The sequence below is a fragment of the Carya illinoinensis genome, chromosome 15 (assembly GCF_018687715.1).
Source record: "Carya illinoinensis cultivar Pawnee chromosome 15, C.illinoinensisPawnee_v1, whole genome shotgun sequence".
In the NCBI taxonomy this organism is placed as follows: domain Eukaryota; kingdom Viridiplantae; phylum Streptophyta; class Magnoliopsida; order Fagales; family Juglandaceae; genus Carya; species Carya illinoinensis.
The window spans coordinates 9861207-9885716 of record NC_056766.1 but is presented as its reverse complement, the minus strand read 5'-3'; the positions used below and the strand labels follow the sequence as shown (position 1 = coordinate 9885716).

Sequence of the window (24510 nt, the reverse complement as noted above, 5' to 3'; positions counted from 1 at the left end):
ATGGATGGAGGACGGAGTTGCTTGATTTATTGATTTATGGTTGGTTGGTTGGTTGTTTTGTGCATTGAAATTGCATTTACATGGTGCATGCACGTGTTTTTTATTTAATTTGAGAAAATCCTATTTTATTGGCATAAGTGGATTTTTGGGTGCGTGTGTCTCACGAGCCCAAGCTGGGATGGGTTATTATCCCGGTGGAGCTTCTCTAGTCACTCGGGAGTGTAATATACTGAGTGACGTCCCCTGAGTTATCACTGGATGACGACGGGAGCGGGGGCTGGGAGATGCTTGGTTACGAACGCGCCGGGTGTGGAACTGGTCATCGCTCTACACACTGACTCCGTGGCCCTTTGCTAGCGAGGGCTAGAGGATGCTTGGCTATGAATGCGCAGGGCGTGGAACTGGGCATCGCTCGTATAGGTGTCACACGTAGTCGTTACCTGCGGTGTGGCACAGGAGCCAAGGTGTGCGGATGACCCCTAGGGGAGGTCATGGTGCATACGAATTAATTGGTTAATGGTTTGAGTTTGATATGGGCCCAATGTCACTTTTGGCGTGATATTTGGAAAGGATATGTTTTTGGGCCAAATGGGATTTTTGGCGTGCGTGGAAAAATATGATTTTATGAGTTTTGAGCATTGGCATCCTTTCATGCATATTGTTTGAGTTTTATGTGTTTTTATTTATTAGTGTTTGGATTTTACTTACCTGCGGCATCATTTTTGATACCGTAGATTTTGGTGCAGAGATCGAGAAAGAGGAGGAGGAGGCTGAGCCCAAGGATGCGGCTCCGTCGGGGTGCTGAAGTTAAATTTTAAGTTTTGTTGTTGGTTTAAATATATATTTGTGCTTTGTAATATTTTATTATGTATGTTTTAAACAGCTTTGTATTAAATTAAGAAAAATTCTAATACTTAGTTATTGACTTTGCTTTTCGCTGCGTATTTCTCATGCACATTCGTTGCTTATACACACACTTGTCACACGTCGATAGGGTGGTGACCCGTGATGTCATCATCCGGACGTCTCAATTTTACAGTGTCCATGCGTGGGGATTTGGGGGCGTCACAAGGTGGATGTAAGTCCGGTTGTAAGTCACCATTTGTGGTAACATTCTATCTATTTACCACTTCTATTATTGTATTTCTATTTAATTATTAGAATTACCATCTGTAAGGTGGATGTAGAATTACCATCATCTGTAACGTGCCCCCACCATCCACATGTTTGTCTTCTTTTTGTTTAATCATTATTTTCTTTTTCTTTTTTTTTGTTTTGGGTTTTAATTTTATGTCGTATGATGACTTACTCGAAGAAGAGGAACATCTTGGACGATTGACGAATGTAATTCTAACTCTTGAGCTATTTTCGAATTTTTAGATCAGGGGATTTCATGATCTTCATAATTTCCTTGAATTCTCCTCGTTTTATAATGTTGTACACGTACGTAGTTTTTTCCTTTTTTCTGTGTGTTGAGGTGGTTTGGTCCTCTTTTTTAAAAAGAAATGGTAGCGGTAAATAGAAGTGGTTGAAGAGGAAGGTGGATGGTGGGGGCAAGTTGTCAATATAAATGGGATGTAGGTCTAGTGGTTCAATGATTGGTAGGTTTTGGGTACCCATGATCTAAGTACTGTATGGTGGGGTTAGTTTTGTTTCTATTTTTCGTCGGCAAATGGATGAACTACTAAGATATTTTTTTTAAAGGTTTGAAAGAAATCCTTTTTATGATGCGCTTGGAGATATATATTAACTTCCATCTTCCAATTATTAATGAAACTCTCATGTACATTGAGTTTCATGAGATTTTTTAATCCATTTTATGATATTTAATTATCATGATATCTATTTTTCTTTTATGATTTTCTTTTTTTATGATGCCCTTGTAATCCTTATTTGAATTTTTATTATATGTATAATTTGATTATTAATTTGCACAGGGGGAAAGTAAATCTTATCAATAAATACTCTTTGAAAAGATAAAGCATGAGTAGCTTTGCCCTTAAAGTAAGGATTGATACACTATAAACATGTTCTCAAGAATTTACATTTGACAATCAAATCTTGGAAAATATGATTCTTGTGGCTTGCTGCCAATTTATTGGAGTTGTTTAATTCACTTTGTAATTAGTTTTGGCTTATTAGATGTTTAAATTTATGTCCTAGAACATTTATGCTTCATTTTTTTCTCTTCTACTAGTTTGACTAAGTAATCCCTTGTAAATTCTAATTTGGTTTTTACTGGAGCTGTTTGTGGCATTGCATGAGCCATACTGCTGTCTTATATGGCCCCCACTTGTTTGGATGTCATGTTTATCCAAAAATCCCAAAAGTTTTGTCTAACTCTATCAACCTTACTTACCAAGACTAATGATTTGTGAGTTGAAATGAATCAGTTGTAGTAGTACTTATATAATTTACGTTCCTAATGTCCAATGTGTTATATTGTGCAAAAAAGTTGAGTTTATAGTAAACTTAGAATAAAAGTTTCTCTCAATCCTTGCCAACTCAAGTAAATTTGTTCTTCTTACTGGTATTTTTGACCTCTTTAACAATGCATAAACGTGAAATGCCATCAGCATGGATATGCTTGACTGAGAAGAGAATGACAACACTTTTATCTTTTATTTACCATGATTTACACTTTCAACGTGAATACAGAGCAATGGCCAAGTGTGCATGTTAGCCTCCGAGCAGTTAGATAGCAATGTTTCCTTATATGAAATTGTTAATTGCCTTAAAACTATCCTTATATGTAACTTTGCCTTTTAAGAGACATTGTGTTAAGGCTTATTTAGTTCATTTTCTTTTTATGTGTTATTCACCATTTTCTTATTTCAACATTTAGTGATCTCATATCTACCATTTTCTTTCTTTATTCTTTGTTGGAAAAAATTCAAGTGGCCTTATCTCATCTTGGTTTCCTAGTTGGCTTGATTCGCATTCAAATGGACAAGAGTTGGATGCAAGTACCAAACAGATTTACGTCACATGAATATGGTGAAGGGATTAATCAACTTCTCAATATGGCTCGAGCCCATGCACCTGGAAGCACGACATTTAGGTGTCCATGTTGGAGATGCCGTAATGGCATCTTCCTACCAATCAATGAAGTCGAAGATCATCTATTCATGATAGGTATTGATCCAAATTATACACGATGGATATTTCATGGAGAGGATGAATGTTGGAGTGCTAATTCATCAGATGATGATGACAAAAATAATGAAAGAGAGAATTATATTGATGATATGGATGAGATGATAGATGACATTCGGGCCGGATCATTTATGGAGTCTGCATGTGGGGAAGAAGGTACTAGTGAGAGACCCATCGTACTTGAAGGGCCCTCCATGGATTTTGACCAATTGTTAGAGGATGCTCGACGCCCACTTTATCCAAGTTTTGCAAAGTTTTCTAAGCTGTCATTTATAGTTAAGTTGCTTCATATCAAAACAATTGGTGGGTGGACTATCAAATCATTTAATATGGTTTTACAATTGCTAAAAGCTGCATTTCCAGATATTCAGTTGCCTAACTCATATCACGAGGCCTGACACTTAGACCGTGGCCTAGGTTTTAGTTATGTCAAGATACACGTATGTCCAAATGACTGCATGTTATTTATTTTGGAAAGAGGATGCCAAGAAAGAAGAGTATTCTAAATGCAATGAGTCAAGATGGATATCGACCGTAAGGAAAAAAGGAAGGATTCCTCAAAAAGTATTACGATACTTTCCTTTGACACCGAGGTTGCAAAGGTTATTTATGTCAAAGGATACTGCAAAATCCATGAAATGGCATAGAGAAGAACGTGTTGATGACCATAACACTTTAAGGCATCATGCTGATTCTAAGATGTGGAGAGAATTTGATAGAGACCAAAGTTGGTTTGCAAAAGATGCTCGCAATGTTAGATTAGGCCTAGTCAATGATGGTTTTAACCCTTTCAATAATATGAGTAAACCTTATAGCATATGGCAAGTAATACTTGTGCTATACAACTTGCCCTCTTGGTTGTGCATGAAAGATCCGTACTTAATGTTATCTCTGCTCATTCCTGGCCCTAAAGCTCCAGGAAATGACATCGACATTTATTTGCAACCTTTAGTTCATGAATTAAAGCAATTATGGGTTGACAACGTAGAGACATATGATGCCTCTAAGTCAGAAAGATTCTGCTTACATGCTACACTATTATGGACTATTAATGATTTTCCTGCATATGCTAATCTTTCAGGGTGGAGCACTAAGGGAAAATTGGATTGTCCATTATGCAATCTCGATACAGATTCCATGTGGTTATGTCATGGGAGAAAACATTGTTATATGGGCCATCGTCGGTTCTTGCCATCTGCACACACTTGGAGAAAGAAAAAAGCCGCTTTTAATGGAAATGAGAATCATCGGTTGCCACCTACTAAACTTATGGGACATGATGTACTCCAGCAACTAGAGGAGGTTGCTACTGTCCAGTTTGGCAAAGGTTCTCGGAATAGAAAACGCAGACCAAATGAATTGAATTGGACAAAACAAAGTATATTCTTCCAGCTATCTTACTGGTCAACGTTGTCTTTACGACATAATCTCGATGTGATGCACATAGAAAAAAAACATATGCGACAATGTCCTAGGTACGTTGATGAATATTGAAAGGAAAAACAAAGACACTGCAAATGCACGCAGGGACTTGATGGAGCTTGGATTAAGGAAGGAATTACATTTACAACCTGTTAGCAGTGGATTTTCCATGGTGCTTGGTTCATACACATTGGATTTAGATCAGAGGAGACGTTTTTGTAAGTGGCTTGCATATGTGAAATTTCCAGATGGTTTTGCCTCAAATATTTCGAGATGTGTTTCAGTCAATGATGGAAAGATAATGAGAATGAAAAGTCATGACTGTCATGTTTTTATGCAAAGATTACTTCCAGTTGCAATTGGTGGATTTTCGCGATCAGATATACGCCTTGCATTGACGAAGTTGAGTACCTTTTTCAAGGCTTTGTGTGCACGAACATTGACATTAGATGTATTGAAGCGATTACAATCCGACATTGCAATCATCCTATGCAAGCTTGAGATGATTTTTCTACCTGCCTTTTTTGATATAATGGTACATCTTGCCATTCATCTACCCCATGAGGCATTTTTGGGAGGTCGAGTACAATATAAGTGGATGTATCCTTTTGAAAGATATTTGAAAAAATTCAAGCGCTACGTCAGAAATAAGGCTTATCCAGAAGGCTCAATTGCTTAAGCTTATGTTCATGTTGAATGCTTGACTTTTTGCTTCTTGTACATCCATGATGTTGAAACTAGACATAATCGAGTGGAATGGAACAAGCATATTGATGACGATCCTCAGTTTCCAGGGTTGTCTGTGTTCTCACAAAAGATATGTCCTTTGGGATTGCTAACTTCACATCGATTGGATAAGACTCTACTTGCAAAGGCAAAATGGTATGTGTTGAATAATTGTACAGAGATATTGGATAGTACCTACAGTAAGTATGTTGAGTTTTCTATTACTTGTACCTTATTAATATAGCATTAATAACACCTTATACTAACTTGAGTTACCATGCATATGGATTTTTAGTGAGCACTACTGCAAGATTCAAGAACATTCCATGGATAATGTAGAGTGTAGACATCAAAGTGAATTTCCAAGTTGGTTTCGCATACGTGTAGGTTACCTCTAAATGCCTAAACAACTCATATTGTCATTCTGCAGTGGAATATAATTTGTTTTATTCGGTTTCTTACCCTCCTAACAAGTTCAACAATTGCGTTCAGAAAATGAGGATGAGGTCACTGATGATATATATGCACTTGCTTGTGGACTGGACCCATGGGTTACTTCATATGATGCTTGCATCATGAATTGCATAAGGTTCCACACAGAGAACCTAGGAAAATATTGCCGAACCCAAAATAGTGGCCTAGTTGTTAACGGTGAACATCGTTCAAAACCTGTTGATTTCTATGGTGTTTTAATTGAAATATTACAATTACGCTACATGGGATGGTGTCATGTATATTTGTTCAAATGTGAGTGGTTTGATATCGACGATGGGAAAAGAGGAATACGAGTTGGCGACCATCTAACTAGTGTCAACAATTCTCGTAAATGGTATAAAGACGAGCCATTCGCCCTAGCCTATCAAGCCTCTCAAGTGTTTTATCTTAAAGATACTAGTTTGGGTGGTAATTGGTTCGTGGTGCAGAAGGTGACCAATAGGAATATGTATGATGTTCCAACTGGTCCAGTGGTGAATGATGAGGATAATGATGACGATATATTCGAAAATGATGCATTCCAGGAGAACGAACCATCATATGTAGAGGTAGAACCCCAATATGATGATGCTAGCACGACGAATCCCTTGCATAGGTCTGATGTAGAACCATTTCATGTTGCCGATGTCACATTAGTCTCGAACCCAATATCTGATCATGAATATTCAACCTTTGGCAATGAGGAAGAGAATGAATATAATTAAAATGATAGTGGTAGTAGTGAAGAAGACCTCGAAACTGACTATGGAACTTTTTCTGATGATGGTATGCATAAATGCCAATTCTCTACTTAATTAGAAATACGCATTTCATAGTCACTTAACACCACCTTTTGTTTGGTACACTTTCATAGCTCTTCACTATATCTGCAGGATCTGAAAATCCCGAGAGCTTTCAGGGGTGATGTTCTTCAAACAAATTCAATAAACCACAAGCTGAACATAAATCTGATGGTAATAGACCACCCACAACCTACTAGAGTACAAAGCACTGCTGCATAGTTTGCATATTATTCTTGTACTCGAATTTGTGTTATATTAATATCGTGTGTTAAATTCTTTTCAATTTATAATGTCTATAGTTTCAACCCACGTTGTGATAAATAATCTTACTTTGTCATAAATATTGACACAGCTCAATTTGTCCAAGAATAAGTTGATAGAAAATTGGTTTAGACAATCGCCTATTTTCAGAACACATGAAGATGCTGTTTCCTTCAACTTTTATTCTGTTTCCAGTTTAGTTCAAAACCAGCATAAATATGTTGTTTGTGATTTTTTTCTTGGAAATAAAAAAATTTTCAATTCCATAGTTTTTAGTTTTTGAGAATCTATGGTTAGGAAATCCTGATGTATAATGTTAGCTAAAATGTTATTAGAAATTTTTGGAATTGTATATCTCGAATGCTTAGGTGACATGTCAAAAATTAAGGCCATAATGTCTTGGTTTTTTCCCTTTCTCTCATTTTTTTTGATAAAGTTAAATTTAGTAAAGCCAGAGAAAATGGCCGTGGTGCTGAGGTTGTATGATGAACCTATTGTGCTGGCATTGATCTTCCAGAGCTACATATGGTGTAGTTAGCAATATGCAGTTTCAGTTATTAAATTTCATATTCTTCTATGAGATGAGTATGGGTGTGTAGAACTCCTTATTGAGAAAATGTTGTAATTTACCTCTTTTTTCAGTTTGCATTTCCTGAGGTATTTGGTTAAACTGCTATATTTGAGAAATTAAATGTCTACAATTTGGTAGGATTGGTGCAGTGAGTCTATTCAACTGGTTAATTCAGCCATTCATCTTCTAGTCATGGAGCATACAAGTACAATGGTGAGATGATGAGGAAGGGAAATGTAGTTTACCAATGTATATAAGATCTCCTTGTCAGAGGTGAATGTTGTAGTGATCTGTTCTGGCAGCAGCTTTATGTATTTAGTATTTATGGAAAACATTACCTTAAGGATGAGGAATACATTTACTACTAATTAATGTGGTTCTTTGAGTACAATTTTAGACTATAATTGGGGTTGAACGACTGGATAATGTAAATACTAGCTTTCTCAAAGATTATGGTGATAATTTGGACTTATTAATTGTTTATACATGCACACAATGCTTTATTACTGAATGTGAAGTTGGAGAGATATACCTTTTTTGATTTACTCATCATTATATACAGCCCAACAGATTGGCAATGAGCAAAGTTTGTATTTTAGATTTAATTACTTGGTTCAACCACCAGTGAAGTGTGTATTTGTGGCATCAAAATGACTTGGTTCAACAATGAAGATTTTGTACGAGGACGTCCAATTACCATCATGAACTGTCATGTTTGCCAATTTAAAAATGGTTACTTCCAGATTTAACTTAATTAGAAAATGTTGGGTTTTAATACTTAATATATATATTAAGTACTTAATATATAAGGAGGAAATTTCATGGTATATGTGAACATGGTAATTGTTGATCGCAGTAGTTAAATTAAAATAACTTACTTATTAGTTGATGGTAAAATCAATATTGTATAAGAAAATGATACAAGAAATGAAATATAATCTTAGCAAAATGTTTGCAAGATAAACAATAATTGTGATGAAAGTGAAGTTATTGTAGAGAATTGTATTTTATATTTTATTTTGGGATATTCTGATGGAACCTTTTTGTTTTAGCAATTATTCATATCATGTTCATGTATGGATGATAAATAAGCCACTGAAAAATGCCTCATTGAAATAGCCAAAGTCAAAGATAAGTTTTAGAAGAATATGATTAGAAGTTGCCTTTGTGATCTATTTCTTTCACATGGAATTTCCATATTGGATTATCTATTTTATCATTATTTTTTCCCTCGTTATCAGCTTGGATTAATTTTATCATATTTTACATATCTACCAAATTACCAATTATTTGTTAATTACTAATCATATTCTAGTTAAATTATTGGTTTACAAACCATCATATACTCAATGGTTATTTAAAGCTAATAACCAGAAACGTTTAATTATCAAACTCATTGTCAATCTCAATATACATGTCTTAATTCAGACTTTGGGTCAGAATTAGAGTCTCAAAGAGAGACTCAAGGAGATCTGTAGCCACATTATTGCCAGCAACTACACTTTTTGTTTTTGACAATGCATGGTTTTTTTTTTTTTTTTTTTTTTTTTGGTTTTTTTGGCAGTACTAATGGTTTTTGATGAATGGCTTCTGAAAATGCAGAGTTTGGAATTCTGCAATGGCTAGATTGGGTTTGGCGAAAGAGGTGAGCTGACTACTCCTAGCTGTCATTTCAAATTTAAGGCATTCCTTGGTCAATATATCCATAAACTAAATTAACCAACTCTGTTTTATTTGCCTCAGGGATTATCCCAGTGTGTATGGGAGGATAAGTTGGTTAAAAGCATGTTATATTGATGTGCTTGCTTTGTTAATGGGCAGATTAGATAAATAAGGGGTAATGGGATTCATTTATTAGTCATGATCATATTTGGTAGTCTAATGAATGTATGCTGATTACAGTCCTAATTTCCAACAAAGTATATAAGGCTTTGAAAATTATGAATGTATTCATGATAGAAAGTAAAAGGTTTATCTGATATATTTATATTTTTACAGCTGATTTCGAGTCTATTTCACACCCTTCTTATCTGCATTAGAGCAAATTTCTACAGTTTGTAATTGGTAATAATATTTTGATATTTATACTTTGGTTTCAATAATTTGGAGTTTGGTTCCAGTCTGTTTTGAAAGTGTATCAATCCTTTAGAGTGGATGTACTATAATACAAAGGTTCAGTTGCCAATTAAATTCACACAAGCACACCAAAATTCAACATATCTCTGAATTATTTATCTAAAATACTAGGCAGGTTGTTTGGTTTGAGGCAATAGGTTTTTGGACTAAAATAATGCTCCCAAGGGGGCAAAGTTATAATAGCAGCTTCATTATTGGGGTTGACTTTAGTAAGACATCAGTAGACTCACAAATGAGAAATATAAAGGACTTTTTAGACAAATATTTGAATCCTTGGCTGAAAATGAAATATTTTCTGGGAGCCTATCTAGTTTGGAGTCTGTTTCACGCCCATTGTCTTATTGGGCATTAGATCAAATTTCTCTAGAGGGTAGAATACAAAGAATATTCTGCATTGGTTTTTATATTTGAATTGGCATATAATATAGACTATGAGAACTGCAGCCTCCTAATCAAACCTTGCCATATAAATGTCTAATGTAGATTGTAGTGTATAATGCCTTTAGAGTTTACAAGATTTTGATTAGGATGTGGAGAGTTATGTTTCTGTACTAAATTCAAGCAGGGTGCTATCAGAAAAGATTTTTAAAATCATGATTACACTCATGAGCTGGTGGTCTTTCCTCTCAACATGCCCAAAGATTTATTTATTTTTTATAAGTACCTCACAAGTGAATTATAATTAATAAGACATGTATAAATGGTGGTGGCTATCTTAGTTGGTTGGATTTCATAGAGTTGAACAACTTACTGCTGCTACTAAAATGGTTTTTGTAAAGACAATCTTATATTGATGATGTTGGAAATTCTATGCTAGCATATACTTGATCCCATTTCTAGATATTTTAATGATTCTCTAGGACCTACAGGAATTCAAAAATCAATGTTGAAGGGTTGACTTTATCCCTTGCTCTGTTTTTGCACCAGGTAAAAAAACCATGCATTGCTAGAGATGACTTGGTTGTGCTAGCCAAGATCCTAGTAACAAAGGTAGAATATCTGCAGACACTTATAGGAATTGTAGGATTGCTGGCATGTTGAAATAGCAAGTATTCATGTATGGTGGGAAAATGTAAGAAACTTACTAATGAATTTGACTCTTGTTTCTGAACTTACTATATACATGTATGACAAGCTGCACTAAGTTTATAACTACTCTGTACGTAAATTCCTTGACTTGGACAAGTGTTATTATTAGTAATTGGATGTACAACATAACCTTTATATCAGGAATTAGTGCGTGTAGGATAAAAAAGTGCATCATTATAACAAATGTCATACAAGAAGGGATATGGACAAAAATGATAATTTAGTGAAAACCCAATAAAATTTTGAGAGATACATTGAACAATTTGATCAAGTTTTTTTTTTAATGAAAGTAAGAAAAACATACTAGTGAAACCCAATAAGCCTGTTGCCACATGCATAGAAAAAATGCCCCAAATTGATGCTTTTCAAATTTGAGATTGGCTGCTACGGCTTGCTGCAAATGGACAAGAGAGATGATGATCAGTACGTAGTTAGTGCAAATGGAATTAAAAGCTAAAATATTTGTTCACGTATAGCTAGCGTCCAGCTTTTGCAAAAATTCATTCTAGATTTACCACGAATCCATTATGCCAACAATGTCCACAGATTTGATGATCCCAATCCCTGCGGGGAATTGCTCAACGGAATGTACATGGGTGAAATCCAAATTTTCCACCAACAATGTTTGACAATCAGCGGTGATTACAAACCGCCACAAAATTCCCCCACAAATCTAGAACCGTCGGAAATGATGTTCTTCACGACGGAATCAACCATCAGAAAATAGGGTTGTTTGCGACGAACGGCTCCCGCTGCTGATACGGAGCTGTTTCCGACGATTCAATTCCGCAGGGGAACAACTGTTGTTTGCGACGCTTTTCACAACCAGATGAACTCCGTTTACGGCAAACAGCTTAAGTGCTATTCCTGGCATCTCAATCGCCATGAAAACAGGTTGAATTTTGCAGCATAATCGTTACGGCAGTTCACAGAGCAACTGTGACGCTTTTACATTGGCGATCATAAACCGTGGTGCACGAATTTTTGCCACTATTTTTCTGCTTTACACACTAGTTGGATTTCGTAGGAGAAGGAGACTTTTGTTGTAGTGGGAGTACTAGTTGTGATTTGCAATTGGAGTACTACTGTGATTATAATGGAATCACCTATAGGAGTAGATTTGGGAGTGCTTTACTTGTGCTTGCATGGGGTTTAGTTGATAGCATGTTTTCTCAAATGTGTCCTTAGTTGTATCTTATATCTTGCTTGGTGCTGATGTTTAACCTCATAAATTTTGAAGACGAAATTTTATTTTAAGGGGGGGAGGATGTGATACCCCCCACTTTTACAGGTATTTTTATTGGAATGAGTTTTTAAATTAATTAAAATATTGGTTCTTTTATTTTAAATTTATCAAATTTTAATTGGATTTATTTAATTGTGAAATTTATTTTAAGGTGCTTTCTTAATATTAATTATTGTTTTGTGTTTAAATTACTGTTTAGTTTAATTTAGTTTATTTTTTGATTTAAAATTTTGTTGTTAGTTTTTACTATTTAATTCTTATATTTTAGCAAGGTTTTGTGTTTAAATTATTTTATTCAATTTATAGCTTTTTAAATTGTTTTCGTTGGATCAGCTTCCTGATTCAAGATGTGAGAACTGAATCTCATTTCTTTTCCTCCATCTTTTCTTTTCTCTTTTTCTTTTTCTTCTTCCTCTTTCTTTTCCCATTTTCTTCCTTTTTTCTCTCATTTTTCTCCCAGTTTCTCTCTCCTTTCCCCTGCGTCTCACCCTTCTCTTCCTGTTAGAATTTTCGTTCCTCCACTGCACCGCCGTCGTCCTGTCATGCCGTGCACCCCCCCCCCCCCCACCCTCTTCCCCACCTGCCGATGAATATCCCCACCAAATTTCAGCCCCATCCGAGCCGACGTTAACCACCACGAGCTCCTCCAAGCAGCGATGTCATTTTGGTCCAGCAGCGCCGTCGTTCCACCTCCGACCACCACTTCTTCACCACTTCTTCATCGACCTTCTACTGACCTAAACCACCCATTTATAGCTCCGATCGGTCGCCGGAGCAACCCCCATGAACTCAACTCCGTTTTGGGCTTTTTGGCCTTCTACCCACAACCAACCTACATTTTCACTAGTTTCATAAACACCTCTAAGTCATTCCCTATCAATTTTAAGTCTTGGTTCATCCTCATTCAAAAGTGGGTATTTTACAACCTATAGCCACAGTGTTTTTACACTGTTATATTGCTTTTCCTCCACCTTTTGCAACTCGTTGATCCTTCAAAAATTATTATATAGCGCTATAAGTATTTTTCAAGCTTCATTTTAGATTTAAATATATTATTACTTTTACAATAATTTATAACTGGTTGGTTATTCCAAACTGAATCCGAATAGTCGGGGGTTGGATGGATTTGAGAACAGAGTTATTCATTTTGGTTGATGTTGAGATTTGTTGGATAATTCGTATCTTGATGTGTGCATTGCATGGAGCATGCATGTTCATATTTAAAAAGGAAAAATTATATTTTTCATATAATGGCATACATGTACATGTATTGAATAATGAAAACTTGGTTTTCATGCGTAAATGGATTTTTGAGTGCGTGTGTATCACGACCCCAAATTGAGATGGGGCATTATCTCAGTGGAGCTCCTCTGGTCACTCAAAAGCGCAATATACTGAGTGACATCCCCTATGTTGTCGTTGGTAGACAAAGGGAGTAGACGAGATGGTAAAACTCTCGTACAGACTCTATAGCCCCTATGCTAGCGGGGGCTAAAGGATGCTTGACTACGTACAAACTGCGCGTGGAACTGGATATCGCTCGTTATAAAGTCACATGCATGGTCGTTACTCATGGTGTGCGAAGGGAGCCAGGGTGTGCTGATGACCCCTAGGGGAGGTCACGGTGCATTCGGTTAAGGAAAAATAGAAATTTATTTTAGACTTGGAATTTGTGTCATTTTCTGGGAAAATGGCGAGGAAAAGTTTTAAAGAAAATATTTTGGGACAAATGTGACTTTTGGCATGAGTTTTAAATGAATTATTTTTTGGCCAAATGTGATTTTTGGTGTAAGTTGGAAAGGAAATATTTTTGAGAAAGATTATGTTTTGATCTCATGCATATGGTATCTTTTCATGCATATTGTTGAGTTTATTATATTTTTATCTTGTGATGTTTGGATCATTACTTACCTAAGGCACCGTCTTTGGTATCGGAGATTTTGATGCAGAGGTTGAGGAGGAGGAGACTGAGCCCGAGGAGGCAGCTCCGTCATATTACTGATTTTGGAAAATTATTTTACTTGCTTTTATATCATGTAATTTGGATTTGAAACAATATTGAAACTTGTAATATTTTGATACGCTTGTGTTAAGCAAGTTTGATTTTAAATTTGTATTTAAACGAAATTCTGGTACTTGGTTGAAATACTTTTATTACTGCTACATTATTTTTACATACATGTGTTGCACGTACACACACTTGGCACTCGGCGATGGGCTGCGTGACCCGTGTTGTCATCATCCCGACTCATCGATTTCCACGTATCCGTACGTGGGAGTTGTGGGCGTCACACTATTTGCCACGATGGTTTGTCTTGAGAAAATAACTCATGGGAAAAACCATTATTTGTTGTAATGTACACATTTCATGACTATATATAACATTACTCATTATAATAAGCTCATGATCATAATGTGTTTGGATGTTCAAAGCAGCCTAAAAGTGAAGTGCACTCAGCTACTTTGTGTATCCAAACGAGCTCTTACTTTACAATCTCAACTTATTACTATTTATAAATAATTCAATTCAGCTCAACATTCAAACGAAGCCTTAATCTCAATTTCTCTCTTTGTCGTTATACCAAGGTGAATAAATAGATGAAAGAAAAAATTGAATTAAAAGTCAATGGAAGAAGAGGATGAAGCCCTTGAAGAAGCTCACATAGATTGTTGAAGGAGTAATCTATTTGCTTTTTAGAATTGTTTTTCTTTTATAAATGAACATATATGTCTTGTCGTATACCGTCTTTTGCAAGTTATGTCTTAACATGTGTTGCTAGGGTAACTAATTTGCTGGGCCACAATTTTTTACAGTAGATTTATTCATGTGGAACTTGAAGAAATTTATGAGTCTAACTCATCTTATAAAATCGATTCTAAGATAAGTTTATACATTACTTATAAACATATCCAAAACTTTGTCTACAGGGAATTTAGGATTTATTCCTCAACACGCTCTCTCACATGTAGGTCAGTATTTTTTCTAGTCCTTGTTACGGGATAAGTAATATGAGCTCCCATTTGTCCTGTGGCAGACTCTGATATTATGAAAAATTTATGGATCTAACTCATCTCATAAATCCGGTTCTATAAGAGAGATTTGTACATTACTTATAAATATGCCCAATACTTTGTCTACAGGTAATTTGAAATTTTTTCCTCAATAGAGCTCATGGCCAGATTATGTCTCCACATATGTAGTCTGGTCTTCAAATTGATATATATATATATATATATATATATATATTTATATATGTAAAGTGCATGTGATATTGATTATAAAAATGTCATTAGAAAATATAGATTATATGTAAAGTGCATCATGTGATATTGATATATTTATATATTTTTGGTCTCGATCCTTTAACCTTAGTTATAATACAACCCCCAAAAGGTAGGCAGTGGGTTTAAAAGTAAAACGGCATCCTAGTATTTTGCATAGATCCTTCTTGAAAGACTTTTTTTTTTTTCTCTGTTGAAATCAACAAACCGTAAAAAGTAAGCTACTATATATTAATTCACCAATAATTTTTTTCCCTGTTGAAATCAACAAAACCCTGAAAAGCTATAAGCTATTATGATTTCCCCAATCATCAGTACTCAGCTTTAGAATCCTTGTGCTGATGCGTTGGGTTTGGGAGTTCTGTAGCCAAGGATCCCAATCTGGTGGCATTAACATAATCTGGAGGAAGATGTGCTGATAATCCCGGAATCATCAATCCCATCACCCTACACATTTTCATTAGCAGACTTTCTTCATATTCTTCACCCTTTATATACGGGATTATGAACCCACGCATTAGCTCAAAAACTGCATTTATGTGCTTTGGTATCTCCCAGAACAATCCGAAGTAGTTCTTATTCGGCTCCTCCAATAAAACCTGAATTCCAATCAAGATGCCATGCATTCATGTGTTAAGTAATGCCAATGTCCTATATATATATAACACTTTTCATCATTGATTTTATCATCTTTAGATATCATTAGTACTCCTCATGACTCATTTTCAATAGCTTCATAAGTCAACCACTTATAGAATTAATTCGATCGGAATGAAGAATAGCATTATTCATATAATTAATCTATAGTTTCTAAACTTGAAGAGAGAGAGAGAGAGAGAGAGAGAGAGAGAGAGAGAGAGAGAGAGAAGGATATATCTCCTAATTATATGTTTGCGAACTATTAAATCTTAATTATTATACCTCTAATCATGGTTGATATTTTGTCATATATAGTTTGTACATTTTTTTTAATAAAGGGGTAGGGGGTTCGAATCTAAGTTTTTCATTTGAAAAACCGGGCTATATATATGCCATCAGGCTCTTAGCATATAGTTTGTACATTTTGATGAATGTTAGTGTGACAAAGTTCCAATAATTTAGTTTTGAAATAATGGTATTATATAGTACTGGCTTATATGAGATCTTTGTCCAGATATAGGGGACTGACCTTTGATTCATAGAAGCTGTTGAAGTAGATGCAAGGCGCAAAATGCTCAAAAAAGATAGCTTCATCATCATAAGGGACCCTGGGCACCAAGTCATTGCAGTAAACAAACCTAAAATACTTCACATCATACATTTTCAACTTCTTCATATAATCCCCAAACTTCTTGTTCCCAACCCTTGGCTGCCCAAATGTGTAAACCCCTTCCAACTTCTCCAACAGCCATGCCTCCTCATGCATTGCTAGCACAGTTACAAACAGAATAGCCAATGCCCCACCCAAGCTGTGTCCTGTTAATATAAACTTAGCTCCATCATGCTTCTGCAATATATCTCTCAGCCTTTGTCTTATTGCGTAATAAGCAAACTGTCTTTGGTCACTTCCTAATTGGTTTATTTCCTTAGGCCAACCTTTGTCTTTCTGCAGGCCAAGAGCTTTCATAAAGCCACTGTGGACCTTGCCCACGTTTGGAAGCTCAAACCAGGACAAATCGACATCTGTTCCCCATGCAACTGGATCGAACGGGCGGGTTCCCCTAAATGCCACCACGATCAAGTTAGGCTTATAACTTGTGTCTTGCAACATGATTGCTTGTGTTGAGGCTTGCCCTAAGAAATCTGTCAAGAATTCATGTATTAGATCAGCTGCTTGCAGCTTGAAATGGGGCCAGAAATTAGTAACATCGAAATATTGCAAAATAATACTTAAAAAGATATATGACCGAGTTGAAGCAGTGTGTATATATATAGAGGAAGTAATTATTCCGTGGATATCTCACGGGATAAGCCAAGGAACTGTAAATCTGCTACCTAGATACACTCAGATGCCGCCCACACCCTAGCTAGCATTTATGTTTTACATGTATATGTGAACTGTATTCCTTAATTCATGAGGTTGTAATTGGCAAGAAAGACGAGCGTACGTACAAGTTTTGTGTTTTGTTGTTCCCAGCTGTTTCCCTCATTTTACTAGTCAATTTTCTTGATCTTAATCATCAAATGCATGCCTTCATTCATACATTATTAATCTCTTGATAAAAGGCAAATTAATTAGGCTACCTTTTGACAAATTAATTAATATATATTTAATAGGCCCCCTTGCTTTATGCTTACGTCAGTAGACTAATCAACAGTACTGCTATAGTAATAATAATTTATGGGTATTGAATTCACTTCAAATTGTCATATATATATATATATATATATATAAAAGGAATGTTACATATCATCTCATATTACATATTTTATATATTAAAATATTATTTTTTATTTTTTATTTTATTTTATTCTTATTAAACTAATTGAATTATTCTATTTATCATCCACACACTACATATTTATTATAGAAAAAATAAAAAAAAATTAAAATAAGTGTAATGTGTGAAGTATGAGGATGACAAGAAAAATTTTCCTATATATATTAGCTCGAAGCAACTTGCAAAGCACGTTTATCTAATTGGGTGAGATAAAATTTTTAATAAAAAATATATATATAATAGTTTACAAAAAAATTTAATTAATGCATAATTTAATACAAAAAACAAAAAAGTAAATTTTAAGACATATCTTTAGATAATAATAAGTTAGTAAAGTATAATATATTTCAATAGATATATTCTGGCCAAATGTCATAATGGTTAGTCTACGCTTGTAGTTAAATTATATTTTAGTTTAAAACCAAATATACAACATTATATATATACATGTAGGTACATACTACATATGTTTGGATTATTTTTTTCTCTTGTCTTCTTTCTCTGGTCTTTTTTTTTTTTTTACAAATATATATATAAAAAAATAAAAATATCAACTAGCACATCTTGATCATACGATCTTTGTGCTTATAAATTAATTCTTATGCTTTGCATGCATGTCTTTTAATTAGCAATTAATACTTGTGGTATTAGAAGATCAAGGGGCAAAAACGTAAAAGTAAAAGTAAAAGTAAAGTTTTTTATTGGTTTAAAAGTAAAAGCAACTCAGAGGCAAAAACATAACTACACAATAAAAACAAAAAAAATTACTATTTATATAGTATAGACACTTATTATAATAGAATAGATATATATACATATATATATATATATATTTATATATATGCATAATCAATTAATCATAACATCAAACTTATCAGAAAAGATCTATACAAAAATGTACTATTATTGAACAACCCATTTCACAATTCATCAATATGCATGATAGTTTTATTTCATAAAAAGTTATTAAGTTTTTTTAATTTAATTTTTATTTTTTTATTTAGTTAAAATTTTGAACTTTACTGTACCTTTTAATATACACTAAATTGTAAAATAGTTGTAAAAAATATTGTGTATGTATTATTAATTTTCTTTTTCCTTTCGGGTCAAACACATTGAGTATGATCTAACCATTGTCATACAATAAAATAAACAAAAATGATATTTGTAATATTGAATTGTATAAATTTTGCATTTTTTTTTTAAATATTTAGAACCCACGTACAAAAATATTACTGTAAAAGAAATAATCAAGCTTTGAGAAATATTTTTAAAAGTTAAAAAAATGGTAGGAATTTTGACACTCAACTTGCCTATTTGTATACTTTTTTGGGGGGGGGGGGGGGGGGGAAGTTTAATATTGGGAGTTAGAAGTGGTGAGGGGAAAGAATGAGTAATGCAATCAAACTAACAAATTTCAAAGTAATGGAGTCGGATGAAATCAGTGTCGCTTACATATTCTTTGTACACTTTATTGATGTGATTGACTGCATCATTTTTCTTGAGTAATATTATTATATACAATCACTTTTATATATTCTTTGTGCACTCCACTAAAGTGATTGGCTACATCAATTTTTTTTTAATACGCAATTAATTATATCAGTAAAATGCATAAAAGAGTACGCAAAAAAGACTGTACATAGAATTTTTATTTTTTCTAATATAAAATAACTGTTTTGACCAATTATATCAATGGAATGAGCAAAAAGTACCCAAAAATAATTATATGTAGCATAATTCTATCACTAATTAATTAGATGGTTTCTCTATTACTATATCAAATATTAGTGATCGAATATCGTCCCAGAAGCATGATGACTATATCCTTAACTCAGATTGCATTAACCCATCATCATTATTATCTCAAAGACTTAAACTAGGCCTGCGGCTAACATTTATATCAAGAATTGTAAGAGTTCATGTCACTTACCATTCCAGAAGTTGTAGAACCCCAAATTTTCCATCTGCGCAAAATATGGACAAAAAGACATTAATCTTCATAGCCATCACATGTACAAGAAGTGAAAAAACATTAAAAATAAAAAATAAAAATAAAAATAAAAATAAAAGATCAAGATACTCACGTTCCATTGATCTCTGACTATGGTTTGAACAAATGCTTCATTTTCATACGACAACTTGGAAGCCATCATAGCAAGCGATGTTTTGTATTTTCTGCTGTCATGTCTAATGCTTTTGTCTAACTCCACTCTTCCATCAATGTTTCCCAACACAGATGTGAACGTCGCCGATGACCGTTCCGGCCACACCACCTCTCCTGCATACGTAAATCGACAACGCAATGATCAACATATATTAATGTGCATTTACTATATATATATCATCAATATTAAGATTAATGATCAGGATGTCCTATGTTTTATAACTGCATGCATGCCATTTATTCATGCAGATTGGAAAAAAAAAAAGAAAAAACCTTTTATAAAATTAGAAAACAGCATGAGAAACCCCCCGTTTCCTGAAAGAAGATTCAGCCACAGCTCTATCATATTTCCGATCTGAACCATGGGTATTTTTCCCCAGGATAAGAGTTTCTGCAAAAGCAGGGAGTTGAAGATGTACCATCGGCGCCAAAAATCTCGCTTGTGCTCTTCAGTGCATTCGATGAATCGTTTTGTTTCTGATTCAGAGAAAAGCATAAAGCGAACAAGCTCATATAAACTAGCTTCTTCTTGCTTAAGCATTAAAAAACGATCGCAGAATTTTCTATGATCATGGTAAGGCGCCATGGTTTAGAAGTAATAAAGAAGAAGACCGAGGATGGATGAGTTGCCAGCAGCTTATATATATATATATATAACGGGATTTTATAAAGGATTGAGTTTCCTTCTAACTAGGTAATTGGAGGAAATTCTTTTAACCCATTTAAAAATGGAAAAATATAGTTGCAAGCATAATTGTGCACTAATCTATGCACCAATGTGATATGATTGGTCAAAAAGTAGATTTTATTGAAAACAATGTTAATTTAAATTTCAAGTATGAATAAATTAGTATTGGTACACAGATTAGTACGCAACTGTGCTTGTATGTAGCAAAACTCTTTAAAAATTGACATAATTATATAAATATAAATAATAAAATCTACTTCCATCAACTTAAAATTTTGAAATAAATAGTGATTTTACATGTAACCATGGTAGAAATCTTGAGTTTGGATCTAACTCTACATTTCACATATTTAATTAAATATTTCTAGTGTTGGATTCACTTATCAAGGAAGAATCTAACTCACACAGGAATGAAAATGCTAAGATATAAATATAAATAATAAAATTTATCTATTTCTATCAGTTTATAATTTTAGAACAAGTGCTAATTTTACATTTATCTAGGGACACATGACGAATTTTAACTTGAAATTTTTAAAATACATGTGCATATCATATGCTCAATAAATGCTTGGCTTTGTTATAGATGGTTTGGATGAGGAAGTCTCCTCCAATCGAGTTTGGAGAAAAGCTCTATTCTTAATTTATAGAAGTAAGATTTATAAATTAACATGGTTAAACGTGATACGTTAATCTACTTGTTACTAATTAAAATTCTTTTTATGATCCAATATGGTGCAATAAGTCACATCAGTTTGATGATCTATTCTTTTAAAAAAAAACATTTATGGGCCAAATATTATATATATATATATATACATATGTATGTATGTATATATGTTAAGTTCTCAAGTGGGAATTAACTATACTTCATTAGTAAATGTCAAAGTGATTAATATGTTAATACGTATAGTATTGCTCTTGCCGTGTGCCTTACTTTTGGAATAGAACAGATAAGGCTAGGCCAGGATGCTTTCGTGCTTATCATGGGTTGCTTTTACTAATGATTTTTAAGTAAGTTCTTGTAGTTTGAACAAATAAAGAATGGATTGCTGTCCTTGTCATTTTTGCTTAATTCTTGGACTCTGCATTTGTAATATTGGAATTAAAACTTCAATCATGGAAATCAGACGTTTTTGTCTACGTTTGAAAACTTCAAATAACAAAGAAATGAACATATGAAGTGAGTTTTACATTATACATTAAGCAATATTTAATACTACCTAAAACACACACCCACACAAACATATATATCTTTGTAGATTGGACACAAACCTCTTAGATCAATTATTGTTGTTTAATAAAGTTAGAAAAATAATATTTACAGTCTTCAAGTATGCAAATTTCATACATTCTTTTACAAAAAAGTTAATAAATCTGAAGTCGATCCACATAAAAAATTACTTCTTAATAATAGACACTATTTTTTAAAATAAAAAAAAAATATATATATATATATATAAGACTTGCACATCCTAAATTATAGGTAGATAACTTTCCATTAGAAACAAAATAACAGTCAAGAGTCGGGATAATCAAGCATGCACGTACCCACGTAATTGCCAGCTGGATGCTTAATTCCATTCCGCGTTTAAGTGGAGCACTTGTTAACATAATTTATTTGTCGCAGTAATAATTTATATATTGACAAAGAGTACTAATTATTTGTTATTAGGGTATTTTTTTTTTATAAAATTATAGTATAAAAATAATTTTCATTTAAAATATAATTATATAAAAAATTATAAAAAAAAATTGTTGTATATATATCCTTTTCAGATCGAATTTTCAAATACATTTATCAAATCGATCTTCTTTGACAATTTCATTAGCTTGGTAACGGTGGGTCTCTAATATTTGTTAATCTAAAGCATTTTAATAATTTAATCTAGCAAGCTAAGTTGATCATATAAATATTACAACCTCTCTCTATATATATAATAATAATATGGTTGCCAGATGATCATGCGATCGGCTTGTTGGTAGATATATAATAGCTAGGTCGGTGGGTTTAAGATCTTTGAAATTTGATCACCGAATTAATTGGATTGTAGTCAAAGCTGTCATACCTAATTAATTACCTACTAATATATCTAAATTATTGACTTATTATTAACCTAATATCTTTCCCATCCTTTTTGTCAACCTTTAATACTGTTCATTTGGCCGGCTGAGCCTTTAATGTAAATGTAGTTGGTTCTTGAATAAGAATTATTGATTTATTATTTTAAAAAAAAAAAAAAAACTGTTCATACAATTCTGCAATATGATGTCGTATTTGTTAAATAAAATAAATAATAATTTATTTTTCATCATTTTAAATTTTTAAGATAAATAGTAATTTTATATTACTGAAACTAAACCAATATTATCCATGAGTACTCTAATCTTTAAACTAAAAAATATGTTGGTTTTTGAAACGCAAACATGTGGTTAAACATTTTGTTACTATTTCAAATACCGTACCGTACCGACCGATATATATCGTACCAGCTGCTGGTCCAATACAGGTATTATACTTGTTTCATATTGGCCGGTATTTCGGCGTTTACTTTTTTTTTTATTTTATTTCTTCAAAATGTAAGTTCATTTTTGACTTCCAATTCAAACCAGACTATTTATAATTTATATATATATATGTATTTATGTATAATTTATTAATATATAGACTATTATTTTGGAATATAATTTATATATAATTTATTTATATATCGACTATCTCGAAACGGTACCGGTACTAAAAATATTTTATTTCAGTACCTTAACCGGTACAACATTCGGTACAGTATTTAAAACTTTGCATTTTGTACCTAATAGCAATAAGGGGTATGAGAAAGTTTCGGCAGTAGAATTTGGTTGCAATTTGAATAAAGTCCCGATGGATAACGAGATTGGATTGGGCCTGTTTGGGCCTGAGGGCCCTCATCATTTCGAAGGAGTCACGGGGTCCAGTAACATGGTTCAGGAAGGGACAAGGCCTGGTGGCTATGTGCCAAAGGCTTCCGAAGCTTCATGGGCCCCATCTGGTTCACAGCAGCCCTCTTTACATCGGCAGCTTAAGGCGAAGGAGAAAGCCAGTTTTCCCACTTCGCATATGCAGAAAGGGGGAGGAAAGTGGAAGAGGAGGGCTCGTCTTCAAGGTACGTCTAACCTCTTGTTGGTTCCTCAGTCTGGTAGGAAACGTGTAATAGTTGATGATGAAGAACTGGTTATGGATTCTGGGAGCTCGAAGAGGGGTAGACCTAGTTCTGTTTTACCATTTGAATTGGTGGAGGCTGAATATCAGCCCCACCAAGTACTATGAAAATTATAAGCTGGAACTGTCGGGGGCTTGGGAACCCCAGCACAGTTCAATCTCTTTGCTCTTTAGTGAAGACAAAAGGGCCCGACTTGGTTTTCCTTATGGAAACTAAGATGCTTGTTACTCGTGCACGATATATAGCTGTTAAAGCAAACTTTGAGAACTGTTTAGGAGTGGATGCTGTAGGAAGAAGTGGTGGTCTTCTACTTATGTGGAGACAAGGGCTCAAGGTTGAATTACTTAATTATTCAAGGAGGCATATAAATATCTTTATTTATGATGCATTTGGTGAGAATAAATGGTTACTTACATGTTTCTATGGTCACCCAGAAGTTAGTAGAAGATACTTAGCATGGGAATTGTTAAAATCTTTTAAACCTGATAACTTGGGCTGGTGTGTTATTGGAGACTTTAACGAGATTTTGTCAGTAGACGAAAAGGTGGGAGGCAGTGTGAGAAGTGAGAATCAAATGGAGCAGTTTAGACAAGTTTTAGAGTATGGACTTCTATATGATTTGGGCTGGAAGGGAGAAAAGTTCACCTGGAGCAATCGGCATGAAGATGCTACATACACCAAGGAGAGATTAGACAGAGCTTTGGCTAATCAATCCTGGTTAAATAGCAATAATCTATGCACAGTTGAATCTCTTGTTGCCATTAACTCCGATCATCGACCGTTATTACTAGTTAGTGACTCCAAAAGATGGGTACAAAGAAGGGGACCTAGCAGATTCAGATATGAATTTAACTGGGGGAAAGAAACTGGTT

The 24510-nt window shown here is 33.9% G+C and overlaps 2 protein-coding genes across 2 annotated transcripts; one reads left to right on the top strand and one right to left on the bottom strand.

Annotated features, from left to right (window-relative positions):
* Window positions 1-3606: 3606 nt before the first annotated feature.
* Window positions 3607-6503, top strand: LOC122296639. The gene is made up of 5 exons (XM_043106443.1): window positions 3607-4534; window positions 4632-5178; window positions 5320-5460; window positions 5600-5670; window positions 5797-6503. Exons 1-5 carry the CDS (start codon window positions 3607-3609, stop codon window positions 6501-6503), a joined length of 2394 nt encoding a protein of 797 aa, XP_042962377.1.
* An 8685-nt stretch (window positions 6504-15188) lies between these two features.
* On the bottom strand, window positions 15189-20380 carry LOC122297271 (triacylglycerol lipase OBL1-like). Its single transcript, XM_043107289.1, has 5 exons — window positions 20027-20380; window positions 19674-19867; window positions 19520-19553; window positions 16335-16948; window positions 15189-15765 (listed from the first exon to the last, which is right to left on the bottom strand). The coding sequence occupies exons 1-5, from the start codon at window positions 20337-20339 to the stop codon at window positions 15478-15480; spliced, it is 1443 nt and encodes a 480-aa protein (XP_042963223.1). The 5' UTR covers window positions 20340-20380; the 3' UTR covers window positions 15189-15477.
* Window positions 20381-24510: the final 4130 nt, after the last annotated feature.